Source organism: Coregonus clupeaformis, unplaced genomic scaffold (genome assembly GCF_020615455.1).
Source record: "Coregonus clupeaformis isolate EN_2021a unplaced genomic scaffold, ASM2061545v1 scaf0159, whole genome shotgun sequence".
In the NCBI taxonomy this organism is placed as follows: Eukaryota; Metazoa; Chordata; class Actinopteri; order Salmoniformes; family Salmonidae; genus Coregonus; species Coregonus clupeaformis.
Genome location: NW_025533614.1, coordinates 372,448 through 398,315, shown reverse-complemented (window position 1 = coordinate 398,315; position 25,868 = coordinate 372,448). Strand labels below are relative to the sequence as shown.

At 43.1% G+C, this 25,868-nt stretch overlaps 1 protein-coding gene across 10 annotated transcripts in view; it reads left to right on the top strand.

Moving 5' to 3' along the window:
- Positions 1-24,230, top strand: part of LOC121556336 (F-actin-monooxygenase MICAL2-like) — a 53,956-nt gene extending 29,726 nt beyond the window's left edge. The window contains exons 4-30 of one of the 10 annotated variants that reach the window (XM_045213832.1): positions 323-439; positions 2,349-2,450; positions 5,017-5,172; positions 5,334-5,434; positions 6,044-6,301; positions 6,420-6,535; positions 6,619-6,745; positions 6,920-7,016; positions 8,436-8,583; positions 9,406-9,605; positions 12,743-12,843; positions 13,121-13,192; positions 13,311-13,448; positions 13,788-13,907; positions 14,282-14,620; positions 15,504-15,611; positions 16,889-17,056; positions 17,179-17,337; positions 17,698-17,850; positions 18,040-18,117; positions 18,637-18,726; positions 20,449-20,577; positions 20,902-21,079; positions 21,421-21,497; positions 21,593-21,674; positions 23,531-23,591; positions 24,013-24,230. In XM_045213832.1, coding sequence (XP_045069767.1) covers positions 323-439; positions 2,349-2,450; positions 5,017-5,172; positions 5,334-5,434; positions 6,044-6,301; positions 6,420-6,535; positions 6,619-6,745; positions 6,920-7,016; positions 8,436-8,583; positions 9,406-9,605; positions 12,743-12,843; positions 13,121-13,192; positions 13,311-13,448; positions 13,788-13,907; positions 14,282-14,620; positions 15,504-15,611; positions 16,889-17,056; positions 17,179-17,337; positions 17,698-17,850; positions 18,040-18,117; positions 18,637-18,726; positions 20,449-20,577; positions 20,902-21,079; positions 21,421-21,497; positions 21,593-21,674; positions 23,531-23,589 — 3,473 coding nt within the window. In that variant the 3' untranslated portion in view covers positions 23,590-23,591; positions 24,013-24,230. Of the gene's footprint in view, positions 1-322; positions 440-2,348; positions 2,451-5,016; positions 5,173-5,333; positions 5,435-6,043; positions 6,302-6,419; positions 6,536-6,618; positions 6,746-6,919; positions 7,017-8,435; positions 8,584-9,405; positions 9,606-12,742; positions 12,844-13,120; positions 13,193-13,310; positions 13,449-13,787; positions 13,908-14,281; positions 14,621-15,503; positions 15,612-16,888; positions 17,057-17,178; positions 17,338-17,697; positions 18,118-18,636; positions 18,727-20,448; positions 20,578-20,901; positions 21,080-21,420; positions 21,498-21,592 lie in introns of those variants that run through there. The other 9 variants (XR_006658337.1, XM_045213831.1, XM_041870242.2 and 6 more) reach the window with 9 other exon arrangements.
- The last annotated feature ends 1,638 nt before the right edge of the window (positions 24,231-25,868 follow it).

The following is a 25,868-nucleotide window of genomic DNA, read 5'->3' as shown; positions in this document are numbered from 1 at the left end:
TTTTTGTCTGGTAGCCTTGATGCATCCAATCCCTTCCATTACATAATATCAAGGTTGTGAGCCATGGAAGGTGAACCTTCCACCTGCTCTTAGCTACAGAGAGACAAAGCAGAGCTACCAACTGCTGGTGTTGAAAACAAATCTTTCTACAGCTCTCAAGTGACAGAGGCCAAAGGCCAAGTTTGGTTGTGTGTATAATGTGTAAATGCATGGATGCCTGTGCAGTGTGCATGTACTAGGTACTGTATTAGATAAGCCAGAAAAGCCAGCTGGGTTTCTTGCATGGTTCTAAGAACTCCTGATTCTTGTCTGTGTTTGCCAGGTATTCGCCAGCTCCAGCTCATGCTGCTGAAAATCGCCCTGCTCGTAGCTGTGGAGTTCCACGTCAATGTGGAGTTTGTCAAGCTGCTGGAACCTCCAGAGAACCAGGAGAATGACGGTGAGTGACAGCTCACTTACAGTACAGGCCGTCACTTACAGTACATATATGTCCATTGAAATCCATCAACATTGGCCTAGTACCCATCAACCTTGCTCCTTCCTGCACACCATTAGGGGTCTTTTGGATGTAGTTCAGGGATTCATGCAAGGGCTAGGTTACAGCATTTGGGACCAGACTTCCATTATCAGACAGGTGAGTTGGGGTTGAAGGGCTTAATGCAATGCATTTGGAGAACGTCAACAGTGCACCTTAACATGAGCCTTGCAACAGTCAGTAAGACCATTACAGATGTAGGATTTTAATTTAAGCCAGTTTGCTACAGCAGGAAAATAATCCTGCAGCAACAGGAAATGTGAATTATTATGTGGATTATAATTAATGGACATTTTTGTAGGGGTTGATACATTTTTCGCAAGGGAAAATCAAGTCTGAAATTTCAAAGTGGAAATTACAAACTTCAGAAGCCTTTTGAAACCTCAAATACACTACAAGTTTAACATTTCCTGCATTACAGGAAAGTTATCCTGCAACAGGGTGATCAAATTAAGATCCTACATCTGTATGTGGCTGCCCAGCGGATACCAACACAGTATATTCTCTCCCACACCATAGCATTCCTCTGGTTTACATCACTGTACCTTGAGCTACAGGGAGTTACTGCAGTCCATAACTAGTACCTGTTAGAGTAGTTCTGCCTCCCCATTCAACAGTATATCTCCTTGGCAACCAGCAGTAAACAGCAGCACTGTTACAGCAGTGCACTGATCACCCTTTATTTGATATTTGCATTGCCATGGAAATCAAATGTTTAAAAGTCATAATCATTGCTTCACCATTCCTATTCAGCTGCTAATGGTTAGCAACCTCCCCAGATGCTAATGTTATTTCATGGCTGTTGCTGAGCAGAGCACACAGTAATATCAGTGAGCAGAGCAGACCTAGTGGCTTTGTTTAAGGAGCAGCAGAGCCAAATTACGGCCGTGGAAGGTAATTAAGAGCTGATTAGCCAGTGTAATTACAACCGTGCCCCCTCGGCAAAGTTCTTATAACAGTACAGTACTAGCTGCTTCAAGATGTGAACGCTGCGTGGTGTGTTGTGATGTGGCGCCGAGCTCGAAGACTGGCTATCTGAAATACCTCTACACTTGACCCCCCTCCCTCCTTCAGAGCTTTGTTGATTGGACTCCTGGACTGGAGGTCATTAGCTATCCCATGTGGCCTCCTCGACCGCGACGCCAACCAACTGATAAAAACAAGAGTCTTTACTAAATATGGATACAGAATGGTCCCCCTACTTTTGCTGTTTCAGGGTGCTCAGTGTCCTTGACATGATGGAATGCATTTTTGACATGATGATATTACACAGTGGACAGCCAACCCAATGCTGCTGTTGCCTCACACTGCCTCTGTGGCTGACATCATTCACCACATTTGATCCACTACGTGCTAAAATGCTGTAACGTATTGAATTATATACTGTAGCTAGCTAGCGCTCTGGTATCAATTATGCAGTACAAGTGAGAATGACATTAAACAACATCTTATATAATTACAGCACGGTATAGTCTGCTGAGCTAAATGACACAATGCGTGTGACCTCTGTGTCACCCTCTTTGTTGAGAACTGTCAGGATTAGCAAACCCTTTTCCCCACTGGTGTTGATAGGCATCATAAATATTGTTCCCCAGAAATAACATGCCAAAAGAGCAACCAAGTAAATATTGTGTCTGTTTCTCTAGCCCACGTCCTCTCATTCTCTCTATCTGTGTTGAACTCTACCCGTTTGTATACTGATAAGTGTGTTTGTTTGAGGTGTGTGTCCATGTAAATGTGGAACTGTACTGACCCTCTCTCCCCTCCTCTCCTCCCTTCCCTCTCTCCCTCCTCTCCTCTGACTGTGTTTCAGGGCCTGGCTGGAGAGCTGAGATCAGGCCTGCCGATCACCCTGTGGCAAACATTGACTTTGACGTGGTGGTGGGGGCTGATGGGAGGAGAAATACCCTGGAAGGTGAGAACTCTGTAGGGATGGGAGGGTGACATGGGTTGTATCCATGCAGAGTATATCTACATACCGTTAATGACCTGAGCCCAGATATAGGATATGGTGATTTGGTACTGTATATGATATCATGTGATTACATCCATGGAATGGCTCTCTGAGATTGCTCAATATGTTTACTAAACACTACTTGCTCCAAAGCTAACTTTAGCTCTAAGTTCAAATGCAGTTGGATATTATCTGGAGCGCCTTCAAACACAATTTCTATATTGAAACGTATGTTTATGTAGCTTTGTTGACAGTGACTTGTTTCAAATAATATCCAGGACACCTTTCTCATATAATTATTTTGTCTGGATAACAGCCTAACAACTGTAACTAAGAAACATATGATTGTTATTGGCTGCGGCTTTTGGCTACACAAAGCATCCATTTAAAAAAGCATAGTCTCATCCAAGAAAGTTAGGACGCCATAAAATCAAGCTCACCTCTGTAAAACGATACCCTATGTGATGTCATTAATCTCTCCTTCAAAGGGCAAGGTTACACATGAAATCACCATAGCTCTGTACCTTAATAAAAAAGATCTGGGGCCCTGTGTGTGTAGTCATCTGGATGCTGTTCAACAGTTGATGCATGCATGTTGGACTCGCCCTCACAGATGCCTGTCATCTCCTCACCAATCCACATCAGATGCTTATTCCTTAAAAGGGCATTTTCTGTCTCCAAACAATGAGGCGTTTAGGTCATCGTCTGATGACGAAAGGCCGGAGGAAAACTTTATTTTTAGAAGTCATTCTGCTTTTGGACTGCCATGCAGATCCCTGTCTGAGAGGAGGGTTAAATATACCCCAATCTGTTCTGTACCCAGCTAATCATCTGAGAGGAACACAGCTGCATTGGAAAGAGTGATGTGAGGGGAGGGGGCAGGCGGGGCGGGGGGGGGGGGAATGACCCAGTGAATTAGCAGTGACAGTAATGGAACATTTCTGGCTCATATTCAAATGCTACCTCCTCCTAGAAAAGCACCTCTCAGAATCTCATACATTATTTTGTAGGAGGAAGAGAGGCTGAACACATTAGAACATTCATCCTCCTTTCCTTCCTGAGTCACAGGTCTAGAGGTATTGAGGATGTATTTTCTTTCACTAAAGGGCTTTGGTGCAGAGCCTTCCTCATCCCCAGGACAATTGTAAGCATATTAACATCTGGCCTGTGGGACTTAACAGCTTGGAGTGACATAGCCCGGGTACTAGCGACTTGTAAAATTAATATCACCATATTCTCGTTCACAAAAGTCAGACAGCTTTTCATAAAACCGTAATTGTGAGAATGTCATTTAAAAAGTCAGACAGCTTTTCATAAAACTGTAATTGTGAAAATATTAGCAACAGGAACCCAAGTGAATGTCAGTCTGGCATTAAAAGTCTGAGTCCATACTTCAGTCTATTTTAAGGCTTGCCTGCAGTTATGCTTGGGCCTGGATGGGACACAGAAAGTTAATATTAAATGAGCCTCTAAAATTGTGATATTTTTGCAATGTCTCCATTTAAAAAAAAAAAACTTTGCAGGGTCGGTGAGAGGATGGCAATAAACTCTTCAATGCCCAAAGTATTTCCCCAATGTTTCTATCTGAAGAGGAACTGATTCTGTTCCATTCTTGTTGATATCCTAAATAGCAGAAGTGTAAGCAATTGCAGCCAATAACAGTATATATCGTAAAATCTCAGTGTGAAAAACGAGATAGCACCTTCTCTTACAATAGTGCAGTTCATGTAAGGAGTGGCTGCATTTGCACTGAAGTTGTGAAAGTTAATCAACATGGAAGACATTTTTATTAGATCATAACATTTTAGTACTGACCCAACTCTCCCGCCGAGGCTTGTGTTCCACTGGTGATATAAACAGCATCACCTCGGTAACGAGTCTCTCTGATCCTAAAATAACTGGCCTGTGATTACAGCTCAGTGCTAGATTTCCTCTGGATTAGTATGCCTCCGCTGGCCTGGCCAGAGAATAGTAATCTCTCTCTCTCTCTCTCTCTCTTTCTCTCTCTCTCTCGCTCTCTCTCTCTCAATTCAATTCAATTCAATTCAAAGGGCTTTATTGGCATGGGAAACATATGTTTACATTGCCAAAGCAAATGGAATAGACAATAAACAAAAGGGAAATAAACAATCAGTATGCATTACTCTCGCAAAAGTTTTAAAAGAATATAGACATTTCAAATGTTATATAATTGGCTATGTACAGTGTTGTAACAATGTGCAAATAGTTGAAGCATGTAAACAGATACATATAGGTTGCATTTACGTTGTTGTTTGTGCTCCACTGGTTGCCCTATTCTCATGGCAATGGACCACAAATCTTGCTGCTGTGATTGAACACTGTGGTATTTCGCCTAACTGGTATGGGCGTTTATCAATGTTTAATCTGTTTTCAAGTTCATTGGGGGTCTGTGTGATCTGTGGGAAATATGTGTCTCTAATGTGGTCATACATTTGCCCTCTCTCTCTCTCTCTCTCTCTCTCTCTCTCTCTCTCTCTCTCTCTCTCTCTCTCTCTCTCTCTCTCAGGGTTCAAGAGGAAGGAATTCCGTGGTAAGCTGGCTATCGCCATCACGGCCAACTTTGTCAACAGGAACACCACGGCCGAGGCTAAGGTGGAGGAGATCAGCGGTGTGGCCTTCATCTTTAACCAGAAGTTCTTCCTGGACCTCAAAGAGGAGACAGGTGGGCCTGAGATCCCCCACAGTCAATGAGTCAGCCAGAGGAGCAGACTGCCCTCAGAATGCACTTAAATCCACACATTGTCAAACAACAGCAATTTTCAACCCTGTCATTATCATGTTTTTTTTTTTTACCTTCCTGTCTGTGTCTGTCATTTGTTGCAGGTATTGACCTGGAGAACATTGTATACTACAAGGACAACACACACTACTTTGTCATGACAGCAAAGAAGCAGAGCCTACTGGACAAGGGGGTCATCATTCATGTGAGCAAACATTGTTTAGATCAGGGATCATCAACTAGATTCAGCTGCGGGCTGATTTTTTCTTGATGTCTGAGGGTGTTGTATTCAGATGTGTATTTAGATGTGCATTCAGATGTGTATTCATATGTGTGTGTGAGAGAGAGGAAGAGAAAGACAGAGAGAGGGGGAGAGAGAAGGAGAGGTGGGGAGTTAATAGAGGAGTGTGCTGGGTTGGAGGAATCTCGTCCTTGGTTGTCTGCCAGGTGAACAGCCAACGAGCTGGGCGGGCACCACAATGACATCCATGAAAGCTAAGTGTTATAAACATCCCTAAAGGAACACAATATTTCTCTGGCTAATGACTCCCTCTCAGCGCTCTCTCTCACCTCAATTGCCAGGGTTCTGCATGAGTCATCCTATGAATTCATTCATAAAGATAATGTGGGACTTTGAGAGTGGCGTCACAGTACAATTTAAAGAGCATCTTTAATGGTCCTCTTACTGTATATACAAGGTGAATAACTGTTATTACGCTTAGGGTATCAATGTTGCATCTGATTTTGCCTCTTTTGCTTCATCCTTTTGGTTATGGTCTCTCATAAACACAATTCCCCTGACTTTGTCTCGTAGGACTACATAGACACAGAGATGCTGCTGAGCAGTGAGAATGTGAACCAGGAAGCTCTGCTGTGTTACGCCCGGGAAGCTGCTGACTTTGGCACCAACTACCAGCTTCCCACGCTGGACTTTGCCATAAATGCTTGTGGCCAGCCGGACGTGGCCATGTTTGACTTCACCAGCATGTACGCCTCGGAGAACGCAGCGCTGGTCAGAGAACGCTTCGGACACCAGCTACTGGTGGCACTGGTTGGGGACAGCTTGTTAGAGGTGAGGAGGCTGTGACAACAGTGTTTAATCATGCTTTGAAATGGTTGGACTATAATACTACATGTGCATATTCCGCTAAATGTACTGTTATGCTGATGGTATGTGTCTGTGTGTACAGCCGTTCTGGCCCATGGGTACAGGGTGTGCGAGAGGCTTCCTGGCTGCCTTTGACTCAGCCTGGATGGTGAAAAGGTGGGCTGAGGGCAGGACCCCTCTGGAGGTGCTAGCTGAGAGGTCAGTGGTCAGCACACATATTGTACACACACACACACACACACACACACACACACACACACTAAATATATATATTTCTCCAGGGAGAGTCTTTACAGAATCCTGCCGCAGACAACCACTGAAAACATTGCCAAAAACTTTGAGCAGTACACCATTGACCCTGGGACTCGGTATCCCAACCTAATTTCCACCTGTGTCAGGCAAAACCAGGTAAGAAGGCCTTTCTCAAGGATCACATTGTTTACTGCAGTATTCACTTTCTGCTGTCACCAATATCAGATTCACCCTTAACATTAACACAAGATTTCAAGGATGGACTGTGCTTGTCTTCTTATCTCTTCTTCTGCCTGTATCTCATCTCTGTCTCATTCTTATTTCTTCCAGGTGCGTCACCTCTACATCAATGGAGAGCTGCCAGTGAAGTCGTGCTCTCTGGAGCGTAATGCTACAATACGTCGCCCTGTGAACCTGGCCAGACGAGGTGAGCCACACACAATACAGGAGAGGCCAGAGAGACTGTGGAGATGGGAGGCTTTAGTACAGTCTAGTATGGATTTACCTCTGATCCAGTGCATGGCTCCAACCTACAAAACATGCTGTGACGTCTACTTAACTGGTTCAAGTAACTCATTTGAAAATGATGACAGATGAGTCCCTTGTGTTTCATGGGCCCAAATATCTGCAGCATTCATTCATTCAGTGGCTATTTACCCAAAGGTAGGAGAAGATCAGCCATTCCACTCTAGTTCTATTAAGTTATCTCCCATTCCCTGTGTTCTGGGAGTGTTCTGAGAGCAGCGACACAGGCACACAGCAGTGTTTAAGTGAGGCAGACCTTTTCTCTCGCTGTGGCAGACTGAGGGAGGGCCAGCGTTAATCTCTGCTTAGGGAATAAGTCTCCGTCTGAGGTTTGTTTTTGAAACGGTCCATGGTGAGAGCGGAGCTTTGGTGAAGTGGAAGCCTCTTGACTGTGGACGGGGTCATATAGCATACAGACCCCCCCCCCCCACACCCACTCTACTGTACATAATGAACTTATTTTCAAAATGACACTGCGTTTAAGGAAGACAAAATTACTACATTCATAATTTTATTGGAGGCCAAAGCTGGTGGTTCTGTGTATTGGTAAAAGGAAAAACATGACTTGATACACTAGTAGTTAAACGCAGCAGTAATATCTTTAGGATGTTTTCAGATACCAGACCAAACAAAGTCTAGCTGGTTACGTTTCAATATATTTTTTGTTAAACATTAATAATGGAAAGTTTCAAGCAGTTATTCAAGGAGAACTGAAAGTTAGAAATATGACCTCATTTTAATCTTATGTGATTTTTGTCTCCATCATCGGAAAATGTTTTTTTCCATGTATACTGTATATCTTTAAGCACACCCTGGCCTCTACATACTGCAGTAAACACTATGTTATACAACCATGGGTCCTATTACACATATGACAGACAGGTTCAACATGTCTTGACAGAGTCATATGCATACTTCAGCCCCTATTCTAACTTACGTCTTATCAGTCTTACCTCTCATTAACGTCACCTACTGTCACTGTCCCACATCTATGATCTCACTTCCTGTTAGCTCTGTGGTTGTGTTGCTGGGTGAGTGGGTGGCTGTTAGCTGGGTTGTGTTTAGTATTTTATTTATTTATTTATTTGTTTATTAGGATCCCCCTGAGCTTTTGCAGAAGCATCAGCTACTCTTCCTGGGGTCCACAAAAACAAAACACATGACAAGTAACAAAACACTGATAGGCAAGGACAGTCACACAAATGGAAAATAGGGCAATGGAAAAATCTATGTTCTTCTTATTGGACCAATTTAGGTAGTGCCTCCCAGTTTCATGCCATTTTCTCCCTACTGAACACCTTGTTCCTGTGTGTGTGTGTAGAGTCGGAGATCAGGCCGGGCAGGCTGCTGACGTGGTGTCAGAAACAGACCGAGGGCTACAGGAATGTGAGCGTGACAGACCTGACCACCTCCTGGCAGAGCGGCCTGGCTCTCTGTGCCCTCATCCACCGGTTCAGATCCCACCTCATGTATGTACCGTAAAACACTGCAGCATACAACTACCCTGTAAACCACCACAGTAAGACTGGCCTTATGTACCCTACTGTAACTGTAAATGACCTCAGCACTCACTCTCTTTTGTCCTCATAAACCATGTGTGAGACTTCTTCATGTCACACCCTGGCATGTAGCACTTTGTCATTGTAAATTGATAGACTGGCTCCTCATAAAATGCCCTATGGTATATTCTATAATGGTGAATTTCTACGTTAGGCTAACATTTACATCAAGACACCGGTAATAGCAGAACATCTTACACCCACGCTGTAATCATATTGCCTCCTTCTGTGGGTGTCTAATGTAAACTATGCCAGGCATGAAAGTAACCCATTCATGTCAATGTATGTCCTGGTGCACTATCTACACACAAGCCCCTGCCTCTCCCTCACAGACCGTCTTTGTGTGAGAGGAAATGTAAGTGGTGGTTGTGAATAACATTTGACCTTCCTCAAAGAGCTTTTTTCCTGATGTCAGTGCTCTCTCTCTCTCTGTTACTGATAGGTGTGACGAAACAGAGCACACAGAAGAGACAACCGCTTTTAGAGAAACCCTATAGTATGTGAAAGGGAGTTTGGAAAGCATAACTATGTATTACATGTCACACTCCGTATCTAGGGCAGTTTGTTATTTCTGTCATCATCTTTGTGGTGAAGTGAGGGCTACACTGCAAGTCTAGAACTGTTTCATAACTTCTGTGTTGACACCAGCTTAGTCTTATAAAGCCTTCACCTAGTTACCCACACAACATTACAACAACATCGCGTGATATCATTTCAATCTGTTTCCCTCAGAGAGTTTGATGCGCTGAACGAGGAGGATTCAGCTAATAACCTCCAGCTGGCATTTGACCTGGCTGAGCGGGAGTTTGGGATGCAGCCCTTCACCACTGGAGAGGAGATGGCTGCTGGTCAGGAACCAGACAAGACCAGAATGGTCACCTACCTCTCCAAGTTCTACGAGCTGTTCCGCGGCACCCCCCTTCCCGTCTCAGGTACGCCTCACACCCCTCACCCCATCCCCCTGCAGACACGTGTGTCTTGAAGCCCCAGACTTCAGATTTCACTCACGCATACACCCACACAGATATGCACTCCTACACACACACACACACACACACACAAAAGATCCCATATTTTTCTATGTAGTCTGATTGAAGTAGCAGCCCTTTATATCATTAGGCCTTTTTTTAAAGGCTCCTTCCCATGTCAGAGTTATTTTTAAATGCAGCTGAAGCGTTTGGCTCTGAATACTTCAATAGGAGGAGCAGACAGGGCAGATAGGAATACGGTCCTACTGCACCGGCCACGGGCAGGTGTATGTACCCCCTGTAGACACACACACACACACACACACACATTCATGACACACACGCATCACAACAGCTGCTACCAGACTCGTATTATTATTGCTAAATACTGCACAATTTAAAAGCCAATTTACAGCCCCCCAATCCCCCCAACACATGTAAATATGAAATTGTACTTCCTGTATTATATGCTAAACTTTTTATTATATTCTACTGAGCCATTTACTTTGTGTTGTTATTCTTATCTTTTATTAGTTCTTATTGTTGTTGCATTGTCGAGAAGGAACCTGCAAGTAAGCATTTAGTTGGACTGTGTATACAATGTGTTAGTAAGTACAGTACCAGTCAATAGTTTGGACACCTAATCATTCAATGGTTTTTCTTTATTTTTACTATTTTCGACATTGTAGAATAATAGTGAAGACATCAAAACTACAAAATAACATATATGGAATCATGTAGTAACCAAAAAAGTGTTCAACAAATCAAAATATATTTTATATTTGAGATTCGTAGCTCAATTGGTAGAGCATGGCGCTTGTAACGCCAGGGTAGTGGGTTCGATCCCCGGGGACCACACATACATAAAAATGTCTGCACGCATGACTGTAAGTTGCTTTGGATAAAAGCGTCTGCTAAATGGCATATTATATTATATTCTTCAAAGTAGCCACCCTTTGCCTTGATGACAGCTTTGCACACTCTTGGCATTCTCTCAACCAGCTTCACCTGGAATGCTTTTCCAACAGTCTTGAAGGAGTTACCACATATGCTGTGCACTTGTTGGCTGCTTTTCCTTCACTCTGCCGTCCGAATCATCCCAAACCATCTCAATTGGGTTGAGGTCGGGGGATTGTGGAGGCCAGGTCATCTGATGCAGCACTACATCACTCTCCTTCTTGGTAAAATAGCCCTTACACAGCCTGGAGGTGTGTTGGGTCATTGTCCTGTTGAAAAACAAATGATAATCTCACTAAGCCCAAACCAGATGGGAGACGTATCGCTGCAGAAGGCTGTGGTAGCCATGCTGGTTAAGTGTGACTTGAATTCTAAATAAATCCCAGACAGTGTCACCAGCAAAGAACCCCCACACCATAACACCTCCTCCTCCATGCTTTACGGTGGGAACTACACATGCGGAGATCATCCGTTCACCCACACCGCGTCTCACAAATCTCCAATTTGGACTCCAGACCAAAGGACAAATTTCCACCAGTCTAATGTCCATTGCTCGTGTTTCTTGGCCCAAGCAGGTCTCTTCTTCTTATTGGTATCCTTTAGTAGTGGTTTCTTTGCAGCAATTCGACCATGAAGGACTGATTTGCACAGTCCCCTCTGAACAGTTGATATTGAGATGTGTCTGTGACTTGAACTCTGTGAAGCATTTATTTGGGCTGCAATTTCTGAGGCTGGTAACTCTAATGAACTTATCCTCTGCAGCAGAGGTAACTCTGGGTCTTCCATTCCTGTGGCGGTCCTCATGGGAGCCAGTTTCATCATAGCGCTTGATGGTTTTTGTGACTGCACTTGAAGAAACGTTCAAAGTTCTTGAAATGTTCCGTATTGACTGACCTTCATGTCTTAAAGTAATGATGGACTGTCATTTCTCTTTGCTTATTTGATAATATGGACTTGGTCTTTTACCAAATAGGCTTATCTTCTGTATACCTTGTCTCAACACAACACAACTGATTGGCTCAAACACATTAAGAAGGAAATATATTCCACAAATTAACTTTTAAGAAGGCCCACCTGTTAATTGAAATGCATTCCAGGTGACTACCTCATGAAGCTAGTTGAGAGAATGCCAAGAGTGTGCAAAGCTGTCATCAAGGCAAAGGGTGGCTATTTGAAGAATCTCAAATATAAAATATATTTTGATTTGTTTAACACTTTTTTGGTTACTACATGATTCCATATGTGATATTTCATAGTTTTGATGTCTTCACTATTATTCTACAATGTAAAAAATAGTAAAAATAAAGAAAAACCCTTGAATGACTGGTAGTGTATGACTAATAAAAAAACTGAAACTTGATACTTTAACACCTCATCACTGTCACCCTCAAAGGCCCTACCACTCCACTGTGTCCACTGTAATAAAAGCCCAGCCTCTCACTGTATTGTTTTTCACCAGGGCCATTTCTTTACATATCAAGCTGTCTCTGTCCTTAATGTATTTAATCCCTTATGTCTTTCTAGAGACACTTTAGCTGGTGTATAAGAGGGTATGAGATTTCATCTGGCTTCCTTTGAAAGCAGGTCTGTGTTGCACAACCCTATCAGTCCTTTTGTCTGGCATGAGAGGAATGCACATCTGCCCATCACAGTGCAGGCTACCTCACAGATAGTGTCTGGGTCTAGGCTGCCTGGAGAGAAAACACTATACCTTACTCCAGATAGTTTCTGTTCTGAGATGCCTAAGGGGAACAGAGCATATTATTGCCACAGGGACATCAGTTGTACTAGCTTTATGGCCTCTGAGAGGTCACATGATATGCCTCTATCCACAGCAATGCTGGTTGCCCACATTACGGAATGATGATGTATTATTTTGCAATAATTGTATACATTCTTATGATCTGTAGTGAAGTGAAGTGTTTCCAGTATTGGTTTCCACGAAAAAGCTCTTTATTTGTTAGGTGGCTTTTCTCAGGAAAAACAGATGGTCTGGCCCCATCTGGTTCTTTCCAACACAGTAATATTAGGTTTCTTTTAGACATAATGTAAAAACACATTGGCCATTGCTTTTATTTGGCATTCATGGCTGAGCTCCGTGGAAAATATCATACCTTTTAATGCACTCATGCGTTTCATTGCAGATTCTAGAGGGGCCGACGAAAACAGTGAAGACTATCCTTCAAAGGCAGTCAGAAGTATGAACAAAGTTCTGAACTTGGTACCAAGAAAAAGGGTACCAAAGGTAATCAATCTCTCCAGGTGCCTGTCTGCCTTGAGAACGACTGCAACTTGAGAGCCTCTCAGCCTCTTTGTGTTATCATTTCAAAAGTCATTTCATTTGAATAAGTAGACTGTATTGGGGCCTTCCACAAGATAAATGTATACAGACAGATCATTCTTCTAGAGTTTTTTTTAGATGGGCTGTCCTTTAATAGTTCACTTTCAGGTTGAATCTTTGTACCTTTGAGTGCTGTCTGAAATATTTAGTCATATACTATGGCTTGTTTTTTTTCTTTTAGGATGAGAAGAAGCTAGAAGATACTGACCCAACATACAAAAGGAGACGAAAAGTCTGCAGTTATTTGGAAGAGGTATTTATTACCATCAAACTACAATTTCATAATGACATTCTAAGTGCACCAACGTCAAATATGTCAGAATACCATTTATTTTGGCCCTGATAACTCAACTCACTATTTCTCATGACAGGCAACCAACGTCTCTCGTCAGAGTGCGTCCTGTGTGGGTGAGGGGAGGGAGGTGAAGGACAACAAGGTCCGCTCCATGGCCACCCAGCTTCTGTCCAAGTTTGAGGAGAGCACCCCCAGCTTCACCCTCCGGAGACAGGTCAGAACCACCAAGATATGTCCCTCATTCCCCCTCCTCAGGACTCTGTCAGTGTTGGACAGTGTCCTCCATAGATTATACAGTACTGTAGGATGGTATGTTTGTACTCAGATGTCTTATACCACAGTGTGCTATAGAACAGAGGTGATCCATTGTGATCCAAGGGAAAGAGCCAGGTTTGGTTTTGTGCTGTACATTTTCTGATTAAGACTTGGTTATAAATCCGTGTGGTGATATACTTATCTTATCTTGCAAGTCACTTTCCCTATTTTCTTCCTTTTCTGTCTTTCTACTAACCCTTTTCCTTGGGCTTTGTTTCTGGCTGACAAACCTCATCAGTCTCAGTGTGATTGGGGTTCTGGGAGGGCCCCTCGGCCACGCTCCATGGACATGACTGAGACCCCACGCTTCACCAACCTCAGGCAGCAGACCCCACCCAACCCTCCCCCTAAGACACAGGTAGAGGACTGGAGCAGGCCTGGTCTACATACACATACCCACACCAATACACTCTGCAGAACACACACTGTCACTCAATTTTGGTATACACTTACTCACTCACTCACTCACTCACTCACTCACAAACCAGTCATCACTTACCTGGAGTGAGAGTGTTTAATGCTCCCTGTGGGTTGGAAATGAAAAGTAACCCCCCAGTGAAGTAGATTCACAAGACCAAGAAAAGCATGGGGCGTACATCTCACTCCTATTCTCTCCAGCTGTTAAACTACTGGAGCCTGGTTGCTGCAATTGCTTCTTGTTTTTTCATCAAGCTCACCCTGAGTTGACGGAGAGCCATAGACCTGCAGCTCACATGTGCTGTGTGTTTCCAGTTTCAGTCTGCAACCTGTACCAAATATGTAGCTGAGTGCACCGCTCGGCCCCCACCCCAGCCTCCTCCCAAACCCAAGCTCTCGCCCCAGCTCCAAGCCCAGCTTCAGTCTCAGCACCAGCCCCAACCCCAGTTCCAGCTCCAACCTAAGCTCCAACCCCCACCCAGCCCAAATCACACCCTCAGGAAGGTCAGACAGGCTGATCAGACACGTGCTCAACCCCAGTCGCAGCCCCAGCAGCCAGAGAGCACACACTACCCTGGCTACTCTCACTCAGCAGTCCTAGCCATGTCTAGAATGCTCCAACGCCTTCAGGAGGTGGAGGAAAAGATCACCCAGGTGACCTATTCCCCTCTCCTTTCCTCTCCTCCCCTCCCCTCTCCTTTCCTCTCCTTTCCTCTCCTCTCCTTTCCTCTCCTTTCCTCTCCTTTCCTCTCCTCTCATTTCCTCTCCTTTCTTCTCTATCTGTCCGTTTCTCTTTCTCTTTGTCTGCTCTGTCTTTTTCTATTGTTATTGCCTCCTACTGTGTGACCATATAAGACATCCTGGTAGGAAAAGGCTGAATATGAATGTTGAGATAATCATCATGATTATACATTTAGCATTGTATAGCACATAGTCAGCTGGTGAAGTCAAACCCTAATCATCCACACTGACCACAATGGCAAGAACAGACCCACAACCCTGGCAGAGACAAAGAGGCACAGAGGCTGCTGACTAGCAAGTTTAGCCAGTGGGCTGCCCCTTGTGGCCTTGTTCTGTGCCAGGCCTGTGTGTCTGTCTGTCTCTGCCTTGGTCTCAGTCTGCTGCTCCAGGAGCACATGTGTAAGAGTGGAGTCATCTCTGCTGGTGTGTGAAATTAGTGTTATAAAAACAGCCACTCTACTCCACACAGCAACACTATTGTTCCCTCCACCCAATAAACAATGTGTCATCTAGCTCCTTCAGTGGGAAAGTAGTCCACTTATCTTGCTTGATCATTACATTTGACATTGTAGTAATTTAGCAGACGCTCTTATCCAGAGTGATTTACAGTAGTGAGTGCATACATTTCATACTTTTTTTTCTCCGTACATTATAACCCTGATTTGGGAGTTAATAATTATGTTACTATTCAGACCCATTCATCAGACAGGGAGTATGTGGTACTGTGGTGCGGGTGCAGCTTTCTCCTTCTGATGCGTGTTCTTTGTCTCTGTGTCTCATGGTATGTGTCCTGCAGAAGAAGGCTCAAACCCAGAATGCTAGAGAGTTTCACAATAAAAGTATCAAGGAGAAAGCGGTCCACCTGAGAGCACTGTTCTCTGGGGATGTGACCTCTATGTCCCAGGTGACTATCTGACCCCTGAACTCTGACCCCTTCTGCCTGCGTCACCTCTCCCATCCCTCAGTGTGTTTGTGGTGTTGCACACTCGGTCTTGTTTGGCATCACTGCTGCTGCACACAGTTCATATAACCCTCGCTGTGTTGATATTCAACATTCATCATCTCCAGAAGCATGACTTTTATGGCAATGTTTTCATCAGCTGCTCAGAGCCTGTAGCAACAGAACACAGCTAGCGCAGGTGATTTCAGGTTATTGTAGGACACAGTGTTCTGTTATACAGATGTTGAATCTTAATTTGAGACAGTTTGCTACAACAGGAAAATAACCCTGCAGCAACAGGAAATGTGAATTATTATATGGATTATAATTAATGGAAATTTTTTGTAAGTGTTGATACATTTTACGTTAGGGCAAATAAAGTCTGACATTTTAAAGTGGGATTTACAAACTTTAGAAACCTTTTAAAACCTTGAATAAGCTACAAGTTTGCATTTGCTGCAGTGCAGGAAAATTCTCAGCAACAAAAGAGTGATCAAATTAAGATCCTACATCTGTAATTTAAATCACCTTCACTGTTTTAAGGGAGTCAGTCAATAAATTTACATCATGGGTTTCAACAAGGCTTTTTTTAAACGATGTAACGCCCTGTGAAAAATGTATTGTTTAAGCAGAAATCATTCAGTTAAATAGTCCCATTACGTGATTCTATATTCCACTGAGACAGACCTGCAGAAAAGAGCTCAGGCTGAAAACTAGGTAGCCTTCTCTCTCAGCTCTGTCTGTGATGAAATATATGAGCAGCACTGGTAATTCACTTACTCTGTGTGCTCAGAGACTCAGAGGGTTTCAGCATGGACACTGTTGAAAGGTAGAATGGGGTTCTCTGTGCTTCACTGGAAGAGACTGCAGCTTTATTACTCACAGGAGAAATAGTCATCAAGCAAGGTGTTTAGTGCTAGAGTAGTCATCATACTGCAATTTCCAGGACAGGAAAAAGGTATTTCCATGGTATTTTATCATCAAGACAGATACTGCACACCTTTTATAAATGTCTCAATGGAAACCAGGGTAAGCTGTTGTGTTGAGGCTCAGCAGGTTGGGGCTTAGGTAATACTATGATGGGATAGTGCCACGGAATACCTTTGCTTAAAGCCTATCACCCTGTGCATGCCAGTTCTCATTGTAACTTCTATCTAATTACTAACACTCATAGCTCTCTTTTAACAATCCTCTCTCTCTCTTTTCATTTGCAAATCTCCCCTGTCCCATTCCTCAACTAGCCTGAATCTGATGAACAGGCCATTCCCCCAGAGTCTGGTCCCATCCTCCCTAACCCCAGTCCAGAACTCACCTCATTATACCTTTACCCAGAAATCAGCCTTTCTACCTTCTCACGTCTTCATCCCTATTCCTCATCCTCATCCTCATCCTGTCTACTCCAACATCAGGTAAAAATAACCACATCCATGTCTGTCTTACCATCCAACCCACTAAGCATGCCAACTCTCATTTAACTCCCATCTGATGCTCATAATATCTCTTCCTCTTTGACTTCCCATTCCCACACTAGTCTGGATCTGCTGGACAGACCATTCCCTCTCCTCACATCCTCCCTGCTCCCAGTCCTAAAATCTCTTCATCACTACTTTGTCCAGAAATCACCCTTTCTACATTTTCACCCCCTCATACCTATTCTCCATCCTCCTCTTCCTGTGTACTTCAACATCAGGTAAAAATAACCACATCCATGTCTGTGTTTCAGCATCCGTATGTGTCCCTATCATTGTGTGTCATGCTAAAACCTCTGTGATCATTCAATATTCATCATGCAGAGATATTTCACATCTTGAATCTATAGCACTATAACTGAGTTGACGTCAACATGGAATGTAGTGTTCTTGAGTTGAGACTTAGCAGGTTGAGGCTTGGTCAACAGGATGGTAGAGTGCCATGGAATACCAGGTGCTGTAGGCTTGAGGCCCATCAAACTGAGCATGCCAACTATATGATTCTCACAATCTCTCTTTTCACAATCCTCTCCCTCTTTGACTTTCCATTCCAAAACCTCTGTTTCCCATTCCCACCCTAGTCTGGATCTGCTGAACAGACCATTCCCTCTCTTCCCATCCTCCCTGCTCCCACTCCTAAAGTCACTTCCCTCCTTTGTCCAGAAATCACCCTTTCTACCTTTTCAGCCCCTCAAACCTTTTCTTCATCCTCATCCATTCTACTCCAACACAAGGTGAAAACAAGCACATCCATTTCTCACCATCTGTCTTTGTCATGCTAAAACTCATATCCCCTAATGTCAGAGCAAACATTATACTATTATTTCAATGCACTAATCTATCCCTTATCTGTCACTGAACTATTCAACTAACTGTTCTTCTATATTTCCTCTAATTCCTTCATTCTTCATGGAAAATCAAAGACCAGTCAATCTGGGGGACTAGATATGCAGCTTTGTAAGAAAGAAATGCAAAGAGAGGCCTTGAATGAGTCACATGTGGTGAGTTCCAAACCATGGCACTATTTACATTTTAGTAATTTAGCAGATGCTCTTATCCAGAGCGACTTACAGTTAGTGAGTGCATACATTTTTCATACTGGCCCCCCGTGGGAAACGAACCCACAACCCTGGCGTTGCAAATGCCATGCTCTACCAACTGAGCTACATCCCCTCCCCTACCCTGGACAACTGTGCGCCGCATGGGTCTCCCGGTCGCGGCCGGCTACGACAGAGCCTGGATTCAAACCAGGATCTCTAGTGGCACAGCTAGCACTGCGATGCAGTGCCTTAGACCACTGCGCCACTCGGGAGGTTATTTATGGCCACATAATTTCTATTTGCAGAGCCTGCTACCTCTCAGAGAAACCCAAAATGATGTGCTGTCTGTTTGATTTTAAACATGATGTAATCTGGATAATTATATATATTTTAGAAGTATATATTTGTTTAACTTCTAATCTAATTTGCATGTACTTTACAGTTGTAGTTATTAACATCACAGTCATGTTGCTGTTTCAGTGTCACGGCAGTGGCTCCACACATGTATCCCAACAACACACTGCAATACTCCAACCAAAGCCAGAGCCTGTTTTTAATAACGTCAAACAGGTATTTTGCCCCCAGCGCCACATGCCTGCTAAAGTAACTTGTACTACCCTCTAAATCACAAAGGACATATGTAGACACAACGGTATTGCATGCAAGAAGCATGTGAGATGTTTTTTAGCTACTCTGGGGCCTCTCATGCTAAGGTTGAATGTATTTTTGTGGAGCTGCACTTTGTGGGTTAGAATGCCCCTCCCAGTCCACAGATTTCTGATCAGTTTGAGCCAGCGCCGTGCAATCAGTGCAGAGTAAAATCTGAAGTATCCAGACAGGCCCACTAGCAAACCATAATGAGAAAACATTCCTGAAAATCCTCTCCTCTTCCCTCCTCTTCCGTGGCCATATGCTTGAGCTGAGACTCCTCTTATTTTGATGAAATAACTTGACTAATTTCCCCAACAGCTGCCTTAGTCAGAGAATAAAGTAGTCAAATCACTGTGTGATTGCTTGAAAATTTATTTGATGGAATGTGTTGTACTGTACTGTAAGCACAGTGAAGCACTGTGACACACATGCCAACTCAGCTTGAATACAGCTTTTGTGTTTATAAAATGCTTTCCTCTATCTATCTATCTATCTATCTATCTATCTATCTATCTATCTATCTATCTATCTATCTATCTATCTATCTATCTATCTATCTATCTATCTATCTATCTATCTAATCTATCTATCTATCTATCTATCTATCTATCTATATCTATCTATCTATCTATCTATCTATCTATCTATCTATCTATCTATCTATCTATCTATCTATCTATCTATCTATCTATCTATCTATCTATCTATCTATCTATCTATCTATCTATCTATCTATCTATCTATCTATCTATCTATCTATCTATCTATCTATCTATCTATCTATCTATCTATCTATCTATCTATCTATCTATCTCATCTATCTATCTATCTATCTATCTATCTATCTATCTATCTATCTATCTATCTATCTATCTATCTATCATCTATCTATCTATCTATCTATCTATCTATCTATCTATCTATCTATCTATCTATCTATCTATCTATCTATCTATCTATCTATCTATCTATCTATCTATCTATCTATCTATCTATCTATCTATCTATCTATCTATCTATCTATCTATCTATCTATCTCATCTATCTATCTATCTATCTATCTATCTATCTATCTATCTATCTATCTATCTATCTATCTATCTATCTATCTATCTATCTATCTATCTATCTATCTATCTATCTATCTATCTATCTATCTATCTATCTATCTATCTATCTATCTATCTATCTATCTATCTATCTATCTATCTATCTATCTATCTATCTATCCTAACTTTAAGATGTGAACTATCACTTTTGCTTTCATCATTCTGTCCTTTATTCTTTCTCTCTTTCTCTCTTCCTCCCTGTCTTCCTCCTCTCTTCCTCCCTGTCTTCCTCCTCTCTTCCTCCGTCTTCCTCCTCTCTTCCTCCCTGTCTTCCTCCTCTCTTCCTCCCTGTCTTCCTCCCTGTCTTCCTCCCTGTCTTCCTCCTCTCTTCCTCCTCTCTTCCTCCCTGTCTTCCTCCTCTCTTCCTCCCTCTCTTCCTCCTCTCTTCCTCCCTCTCTTCCTCCCTGTCTTCCTCCTCTCTTCCTCCCTGTCTTCCTCCTGTCTTCCTCCCTGTCTTTCTCCTCTCTTCCTCCCTGTCTTCCTCTCTTCCTCCCTGTCTTCCTCCTGTCTTTTCCTCCTTGCTGCTTGTCAGCGGACAGTGGGGAAGGTGTCTCTGGCCATAGCAGCCAGGGCTGTGAAGCTGGTCACCCTCTATGAGACTGACCACAGGCCTAAAGCCTCCTCCCCCTGTTCACCCCCAGCCTCTCCACCTCTGTCTCCGGTAAGCATGTCTGGCTGAGCATACAGCCACTTAGACTGTACCAGCCTTGAACAACAGCTCTTATCTGGGTGAAGAACATAGACTATGTCCCAGGCCCTGTCGCCGAGTCAGATGAAGAGAGATTGTGTAAAAAAATAAGGATTGGGATGATTATTCTTTGCAGGACTATGACTCATTATGCTTTGTGAACTAAAGGCCAAACTCGGCCATAAGGCCTTTTAGGGTCAAAATTGTGGAATCTGACACAAGTGCATCACTCCCCCATTATCATAATTTGCTGTGCTGACAACGTTTGTAGCACTGTCTGTCTGTTCTGTTTCCCAGGGTTCCTTGCGAAGGGAGTTCCCCGGTTCTGGTGACAAGTGTCACTCCTGTCAGAAGCGTGTATACGTGGTGGAGAGGATCAGTGCTGAGGGACTTTATTTCCACAGGGAGTGCTTTCGCTGTGACACCTGTGGCTCCGCCCTGCGCCAGGGAGGCCATGCCTTCGACTCTGAGCAGGGTATGTGTTTCCCAACACTAAGGTTTAGATGTTCGTATACTGTCAATCAATGAATCAATCAGCCAATCAATCAATCAAATCCGCAGTTGTCACTAAGTGCTATACAGATACCAAGCCTAAAACCCCAAAGAGCAAACGATGCAGATGTAGTGGCACGGTGGCTAGGAAAAACTCCCTAGAAAGGCAGGAACCTAGGAAGAAATCTAGAGAGGAACCAATCCTCTTCTGGCTGTGACGGGTAGAGATAATTAACTGTTTATGTGTCCGTTTGTCTTATAAAGACAGGTCAACAAGCTTCTTACTTTGTTTTTCTAAATCCTCTTTTGGTCATGTTCAATTAGGCAAGTTATACTGCAAGCTGCACTTCACACAATGTAAAAATGGAATGAACCATCGAAGGACATTCAATTCACATCTGGTAATTGTTCTCGATCATTCAATCATCCACTTCCCATTGTCATGTTGATGTTAATTTGTGTGACATCTTTGTGACTAAATGGGTCTCTCCCTCAGGGTCAGAATGGAGCCGGGGTTCAGGAGGGATCAGGGACTCCCAACGGTGACACAACAGACGACCTGCAGAGCCAGTCACCAGGTACCTTCAGCTCCCGCCTGAGGAAGAGCCTGAGCTGGCCCCTGAGTGTGACCCGGGCTGTGTGTGACTCCCCCCGCCGCCTGTCTCGCTGGGTGCATGGTACAGCCCAGGCCGTGGGCCTCCACCTTAGGGCCAATGTGCAGGACTATGCCTTCCTGTATGAGCTGCTGAGCCTGGGAGTGCCCCTGCTGTTCATACTCCAGGAGGTGCTGCTGCAGATGTACTCTGAGACCGGGCCTGTCTCCCAGTCCATCCAGCCCCTACTGCTGTGGCTGGAGGAACACCTGGGCCACAGGCTCATGTAGAGGCCCACCAGGGAGGGAAGCCTAATCCTTACCCTGTCCCTAACCCTCGTGCAATAGGGTCTGAAGCCTGGCCGAACATTAACTGGCGTATCTTGCATTTGTGCCATGTCATATGATGGCAAGCTACCGTTTGACCATGTGTACAGGCACCTTGTTAATATTTTCTCACTGAATATGTAGCTATCAGTGCATTAGATCTAGTCCTACACCAACCAAATAACATTTCCCAAGCAGTAGCTTGGTTTGTGATACGTGTGATAGTTTTTCATGAACATGATATTGTTCTTTATCATGAGGGGTAATGTGCTGTACATGGTTTCATGGTGGTCTAAATAATTTACAGTATGTGTTTGATATGACTGCTGAAATCATCCAATCTATATTGCTCTAGAGTTTAGTCTTTCAACAACTGGCTGTCAAAATGGAGCCCGTTTTTACATGGCTTAACTCAGGTTATGACAGATTTTTTGTGTGGAAAAAGTAATCTAAATGAAAAGACTGACTTGAAGCACTTTAACTTGGGGAGCTACCTTGGCCTGTGGCTGATGCCTGATGAATGGTGTGGGAGTTAATGGCTGCCTAATGGTTGTCCAGGCCTTGGATAATGACTAGTGCTGACACTGCACGTTTACTAAACCCTGCTGAACTCACAGGTCGGGGTCGGGGGCCAACGTGGATCTGTGCTCGACCAGATTTTCTCATATTCTTTTCAATTTCAGTATTGTTTGACACATAAGTTTACATTTGAACATTGTTATTGTAATATCTCCTATGACACCATGACCGTAGTGTACTTTCACTACACATTATGATAACTTTTATTGCTAATTTTATGCCCCAGTGCCTCCAGTATGCATTGTCCGTTGTACTTAAAAAGTGGAAGAGGTTTCATGGCCATGGGCTTTGGTTTACTACTCCAGTTCATGGACTGTTTAATGCTCACTCATTGCTGCCACCTTTTGGTGAAACAGATGGAAGGCCAAATTCAATTTACTGTATGATGAGGTGGAATAAGGGACAACCTTCTAAAGAGTTGTTGTATGTTTGTAATAGAGGAGTTTTTTCTTCATTTTTGTTATTTTGTACAAGTCTATTTCACTTAAATATGTTTTTCATAATGTAAAGAATATTGCTGAAAGGAATTGTTCAGGAGGACAGAATCTGACATGATAACACAGGCTATGTTTGAAGGCTGTGGTGTGTATGTGCTTGCCACTAATCTCACTGTTAATAACAATGTTAAGTATGATATCAGGATCTCAGCTTTACTACCAATACAAATTCCAAAGATACAGTTCTTGCACTTTAAAAATGCGACGTGTTTTCAGCCCTAACCAGAAGTTACATCATTCATGCAGTACACTCTACAGTGCTAAATTGTGTGTTGTTGAATAGGACATTCTCATGCATTTCTCAATGCTTTTCTTTGACTATCTAACATTTACAAACTTTCTATGCATTTTAACTGGATTTGATCCTTTCTCTGAATTTTCTCTGTATTCTAACCTACTATATTTCCTTCCTTTCATTTCTCCTCTTGTTCACTTGAAGTTTATTTTCAACTTTCTGATGATGAGCCTCCTGATTGGTTAGGAGACATGCCATTCTGAAGGTGATCACCTGCATGGTCACATGGTTTTGTGAATAATGTTTTGGAGTGGATGCCTGGTCAGATTAGTCCCAGTTACTGTCAGCACTTCCACACACAAGTAAGACATGCTTCTAACCCCTTTAGAACATTGTGTGTTTGAGCGACAGACTGCAGTTTTTTGCATTGGATTTTTCTATTTCGTCTGCATCTGCACTCCCAGCAGAACCATAACTACAGCACACACTTGTTATTGGGGTAAAGTAGGTTGAAACACATTGTAATATAATGTTCAAAGTCACACCTTCTAAGAGACTGTCTTTTTTGTTTTGGTCTTCCTAAGTGCATGTTGAAAGATTGACAGACCGCTTTCTGTCATGTAAAGGCATACCACCTTTTCTCCCATCTTTTGCCATCTTTCTTTCTTTCTCCTTCTCTCTTCTAGAAGCTGTCACCCAGAACAACTTTTTCTTGACCCACACAAACGAAGGGAATTCATCTCCCAACAGGTTCATAACTCATGTTGTCTTGAATGAATACATTGAATAATGTATCATGGGACTTCAAATGCAGCCTGCTTTTCTCATGGAGATTCTGTGTTGCTTTATGTATGTTCTAAAGCAACACATGTAAATAAATGAACTGAGTGATTTGTCATACTGATCCAGTTTCTGTCATTCTTTCATACCATCACAATGTTGTTCTCCCCATGGTTTGATATGGCACATAGAAAGGTACAAATAGGGGTAGCATGTTTAAGTCAAGCCGTTCAGCATCACATAGTATACAGGCGCAGTATTCAATTCAAAGTAAACCCTAAACATGAACTCCCCTTACAGAGCATTTAGTCTACATACCATGTCTCCTGAATTAAAATGTAGAATTGGACGGGTTAAGTCCCTCTGTCCCGGTGCTGATAAGGCCCCAGGCCAGACAGACATGTTCCTGGATGGGTTCCTGGAACCGTGAGAGCCAGAAATGATTCTTTGGTGATGAGGTCACAGGGGACATGTCAAACCATACAACTCTCTCTCCAGCCAGCCCACTGTAGTTCTGCCAGATATGGTTCTCACAGGAGGGAGTCAGTTCTCCATATTCATCTTAGTCAACAGCCATGAAATAATCTCTCATCATACCTGGTTAAGATGTTTTATTGTCACATACAGTACACCAGATAGGTACAGTGAAATGTGTTGCGTTACAGGGTCAGCCATAGTAGTACGGCACCCCTGGAGCAAATTAGTGTTAAGTGCCTTGCTCAAGGGCTCATCGACAGACTTTTCACTTTGTCGGCTCGGGTATACGAACCAGCGACCGTTCACTTACTGGCCCAACGCTCTAACCGCTACACTACATGCCACCCCACGCCACTAGAATACTTTTTTTTTTTTTTACTTTGGAATTTAAAGTGTTTTTTTATTGTGTGTACTGTTTATAAAGAATATAATTATTTCAAAGGAAATGTCATACAATCAATGTATTATACTAGCTGCCACAGCATGTGTCCCTGGCTGCATTATCATCAGTATCCAATACCTTCCATTAGCTTTGCTTTTAAGGGGAAAGCTTGATTTAATGTAATCACAACAGAGGTACAGACTATTGAAGCACTCTTTTTTCTAGTATCATCCACTTGTCCCTTCAACCTATCACCATGGAAACCAAAAGACCCTTCAGCCAAACACATTTGCAATCCCTAATGTCTGTTTCTCTGAGTCCTCAGAGCCTCTCACACAAACATTTGAGGGAGATGTTCCAAACCAAACATCAACTTTAAGTATACTGTTGACCTGGGACATCTGCTAGACCGAGCCTGGACGGGCCTAGATATTTTGTTCAGAAACTTTGCATCACACAGTGTGACGGACCAGTGGTGTGTGTGCTGTGATGCAATCAAAGCTACTGGGGTCAGCAGGTTGTGCCTCACTCCCACCTCCAGTACAGCAGAGATCAGGGAGAGGCTGAGGAAATGTGACCCCTAACAAAATCAAAAGGTCTACAGATGGCCACGTGTTTAAAAGCAACTTTCTTGACTAAATAATAATGGAGTTTTGTAAAAGCAATGTATTTCAGTGAGATAAATCATGAGACATACAGGTGTGTCTCTTTTGTGTTGTACTAAAGGTATTCTATTTTATTCATCTGCTGCCTTCAGAGCATTCAACCCAAAGCATAGATGTGAGATTGTCAATTGAGAAATGCCAACCATTTTACCTTGGCCATTGGAGCTATCAAGTCAAGGGTAAATGTGCATAGCTAACATTATTTGGTAATTGAGTGATCAATAGGACAGAATATAAT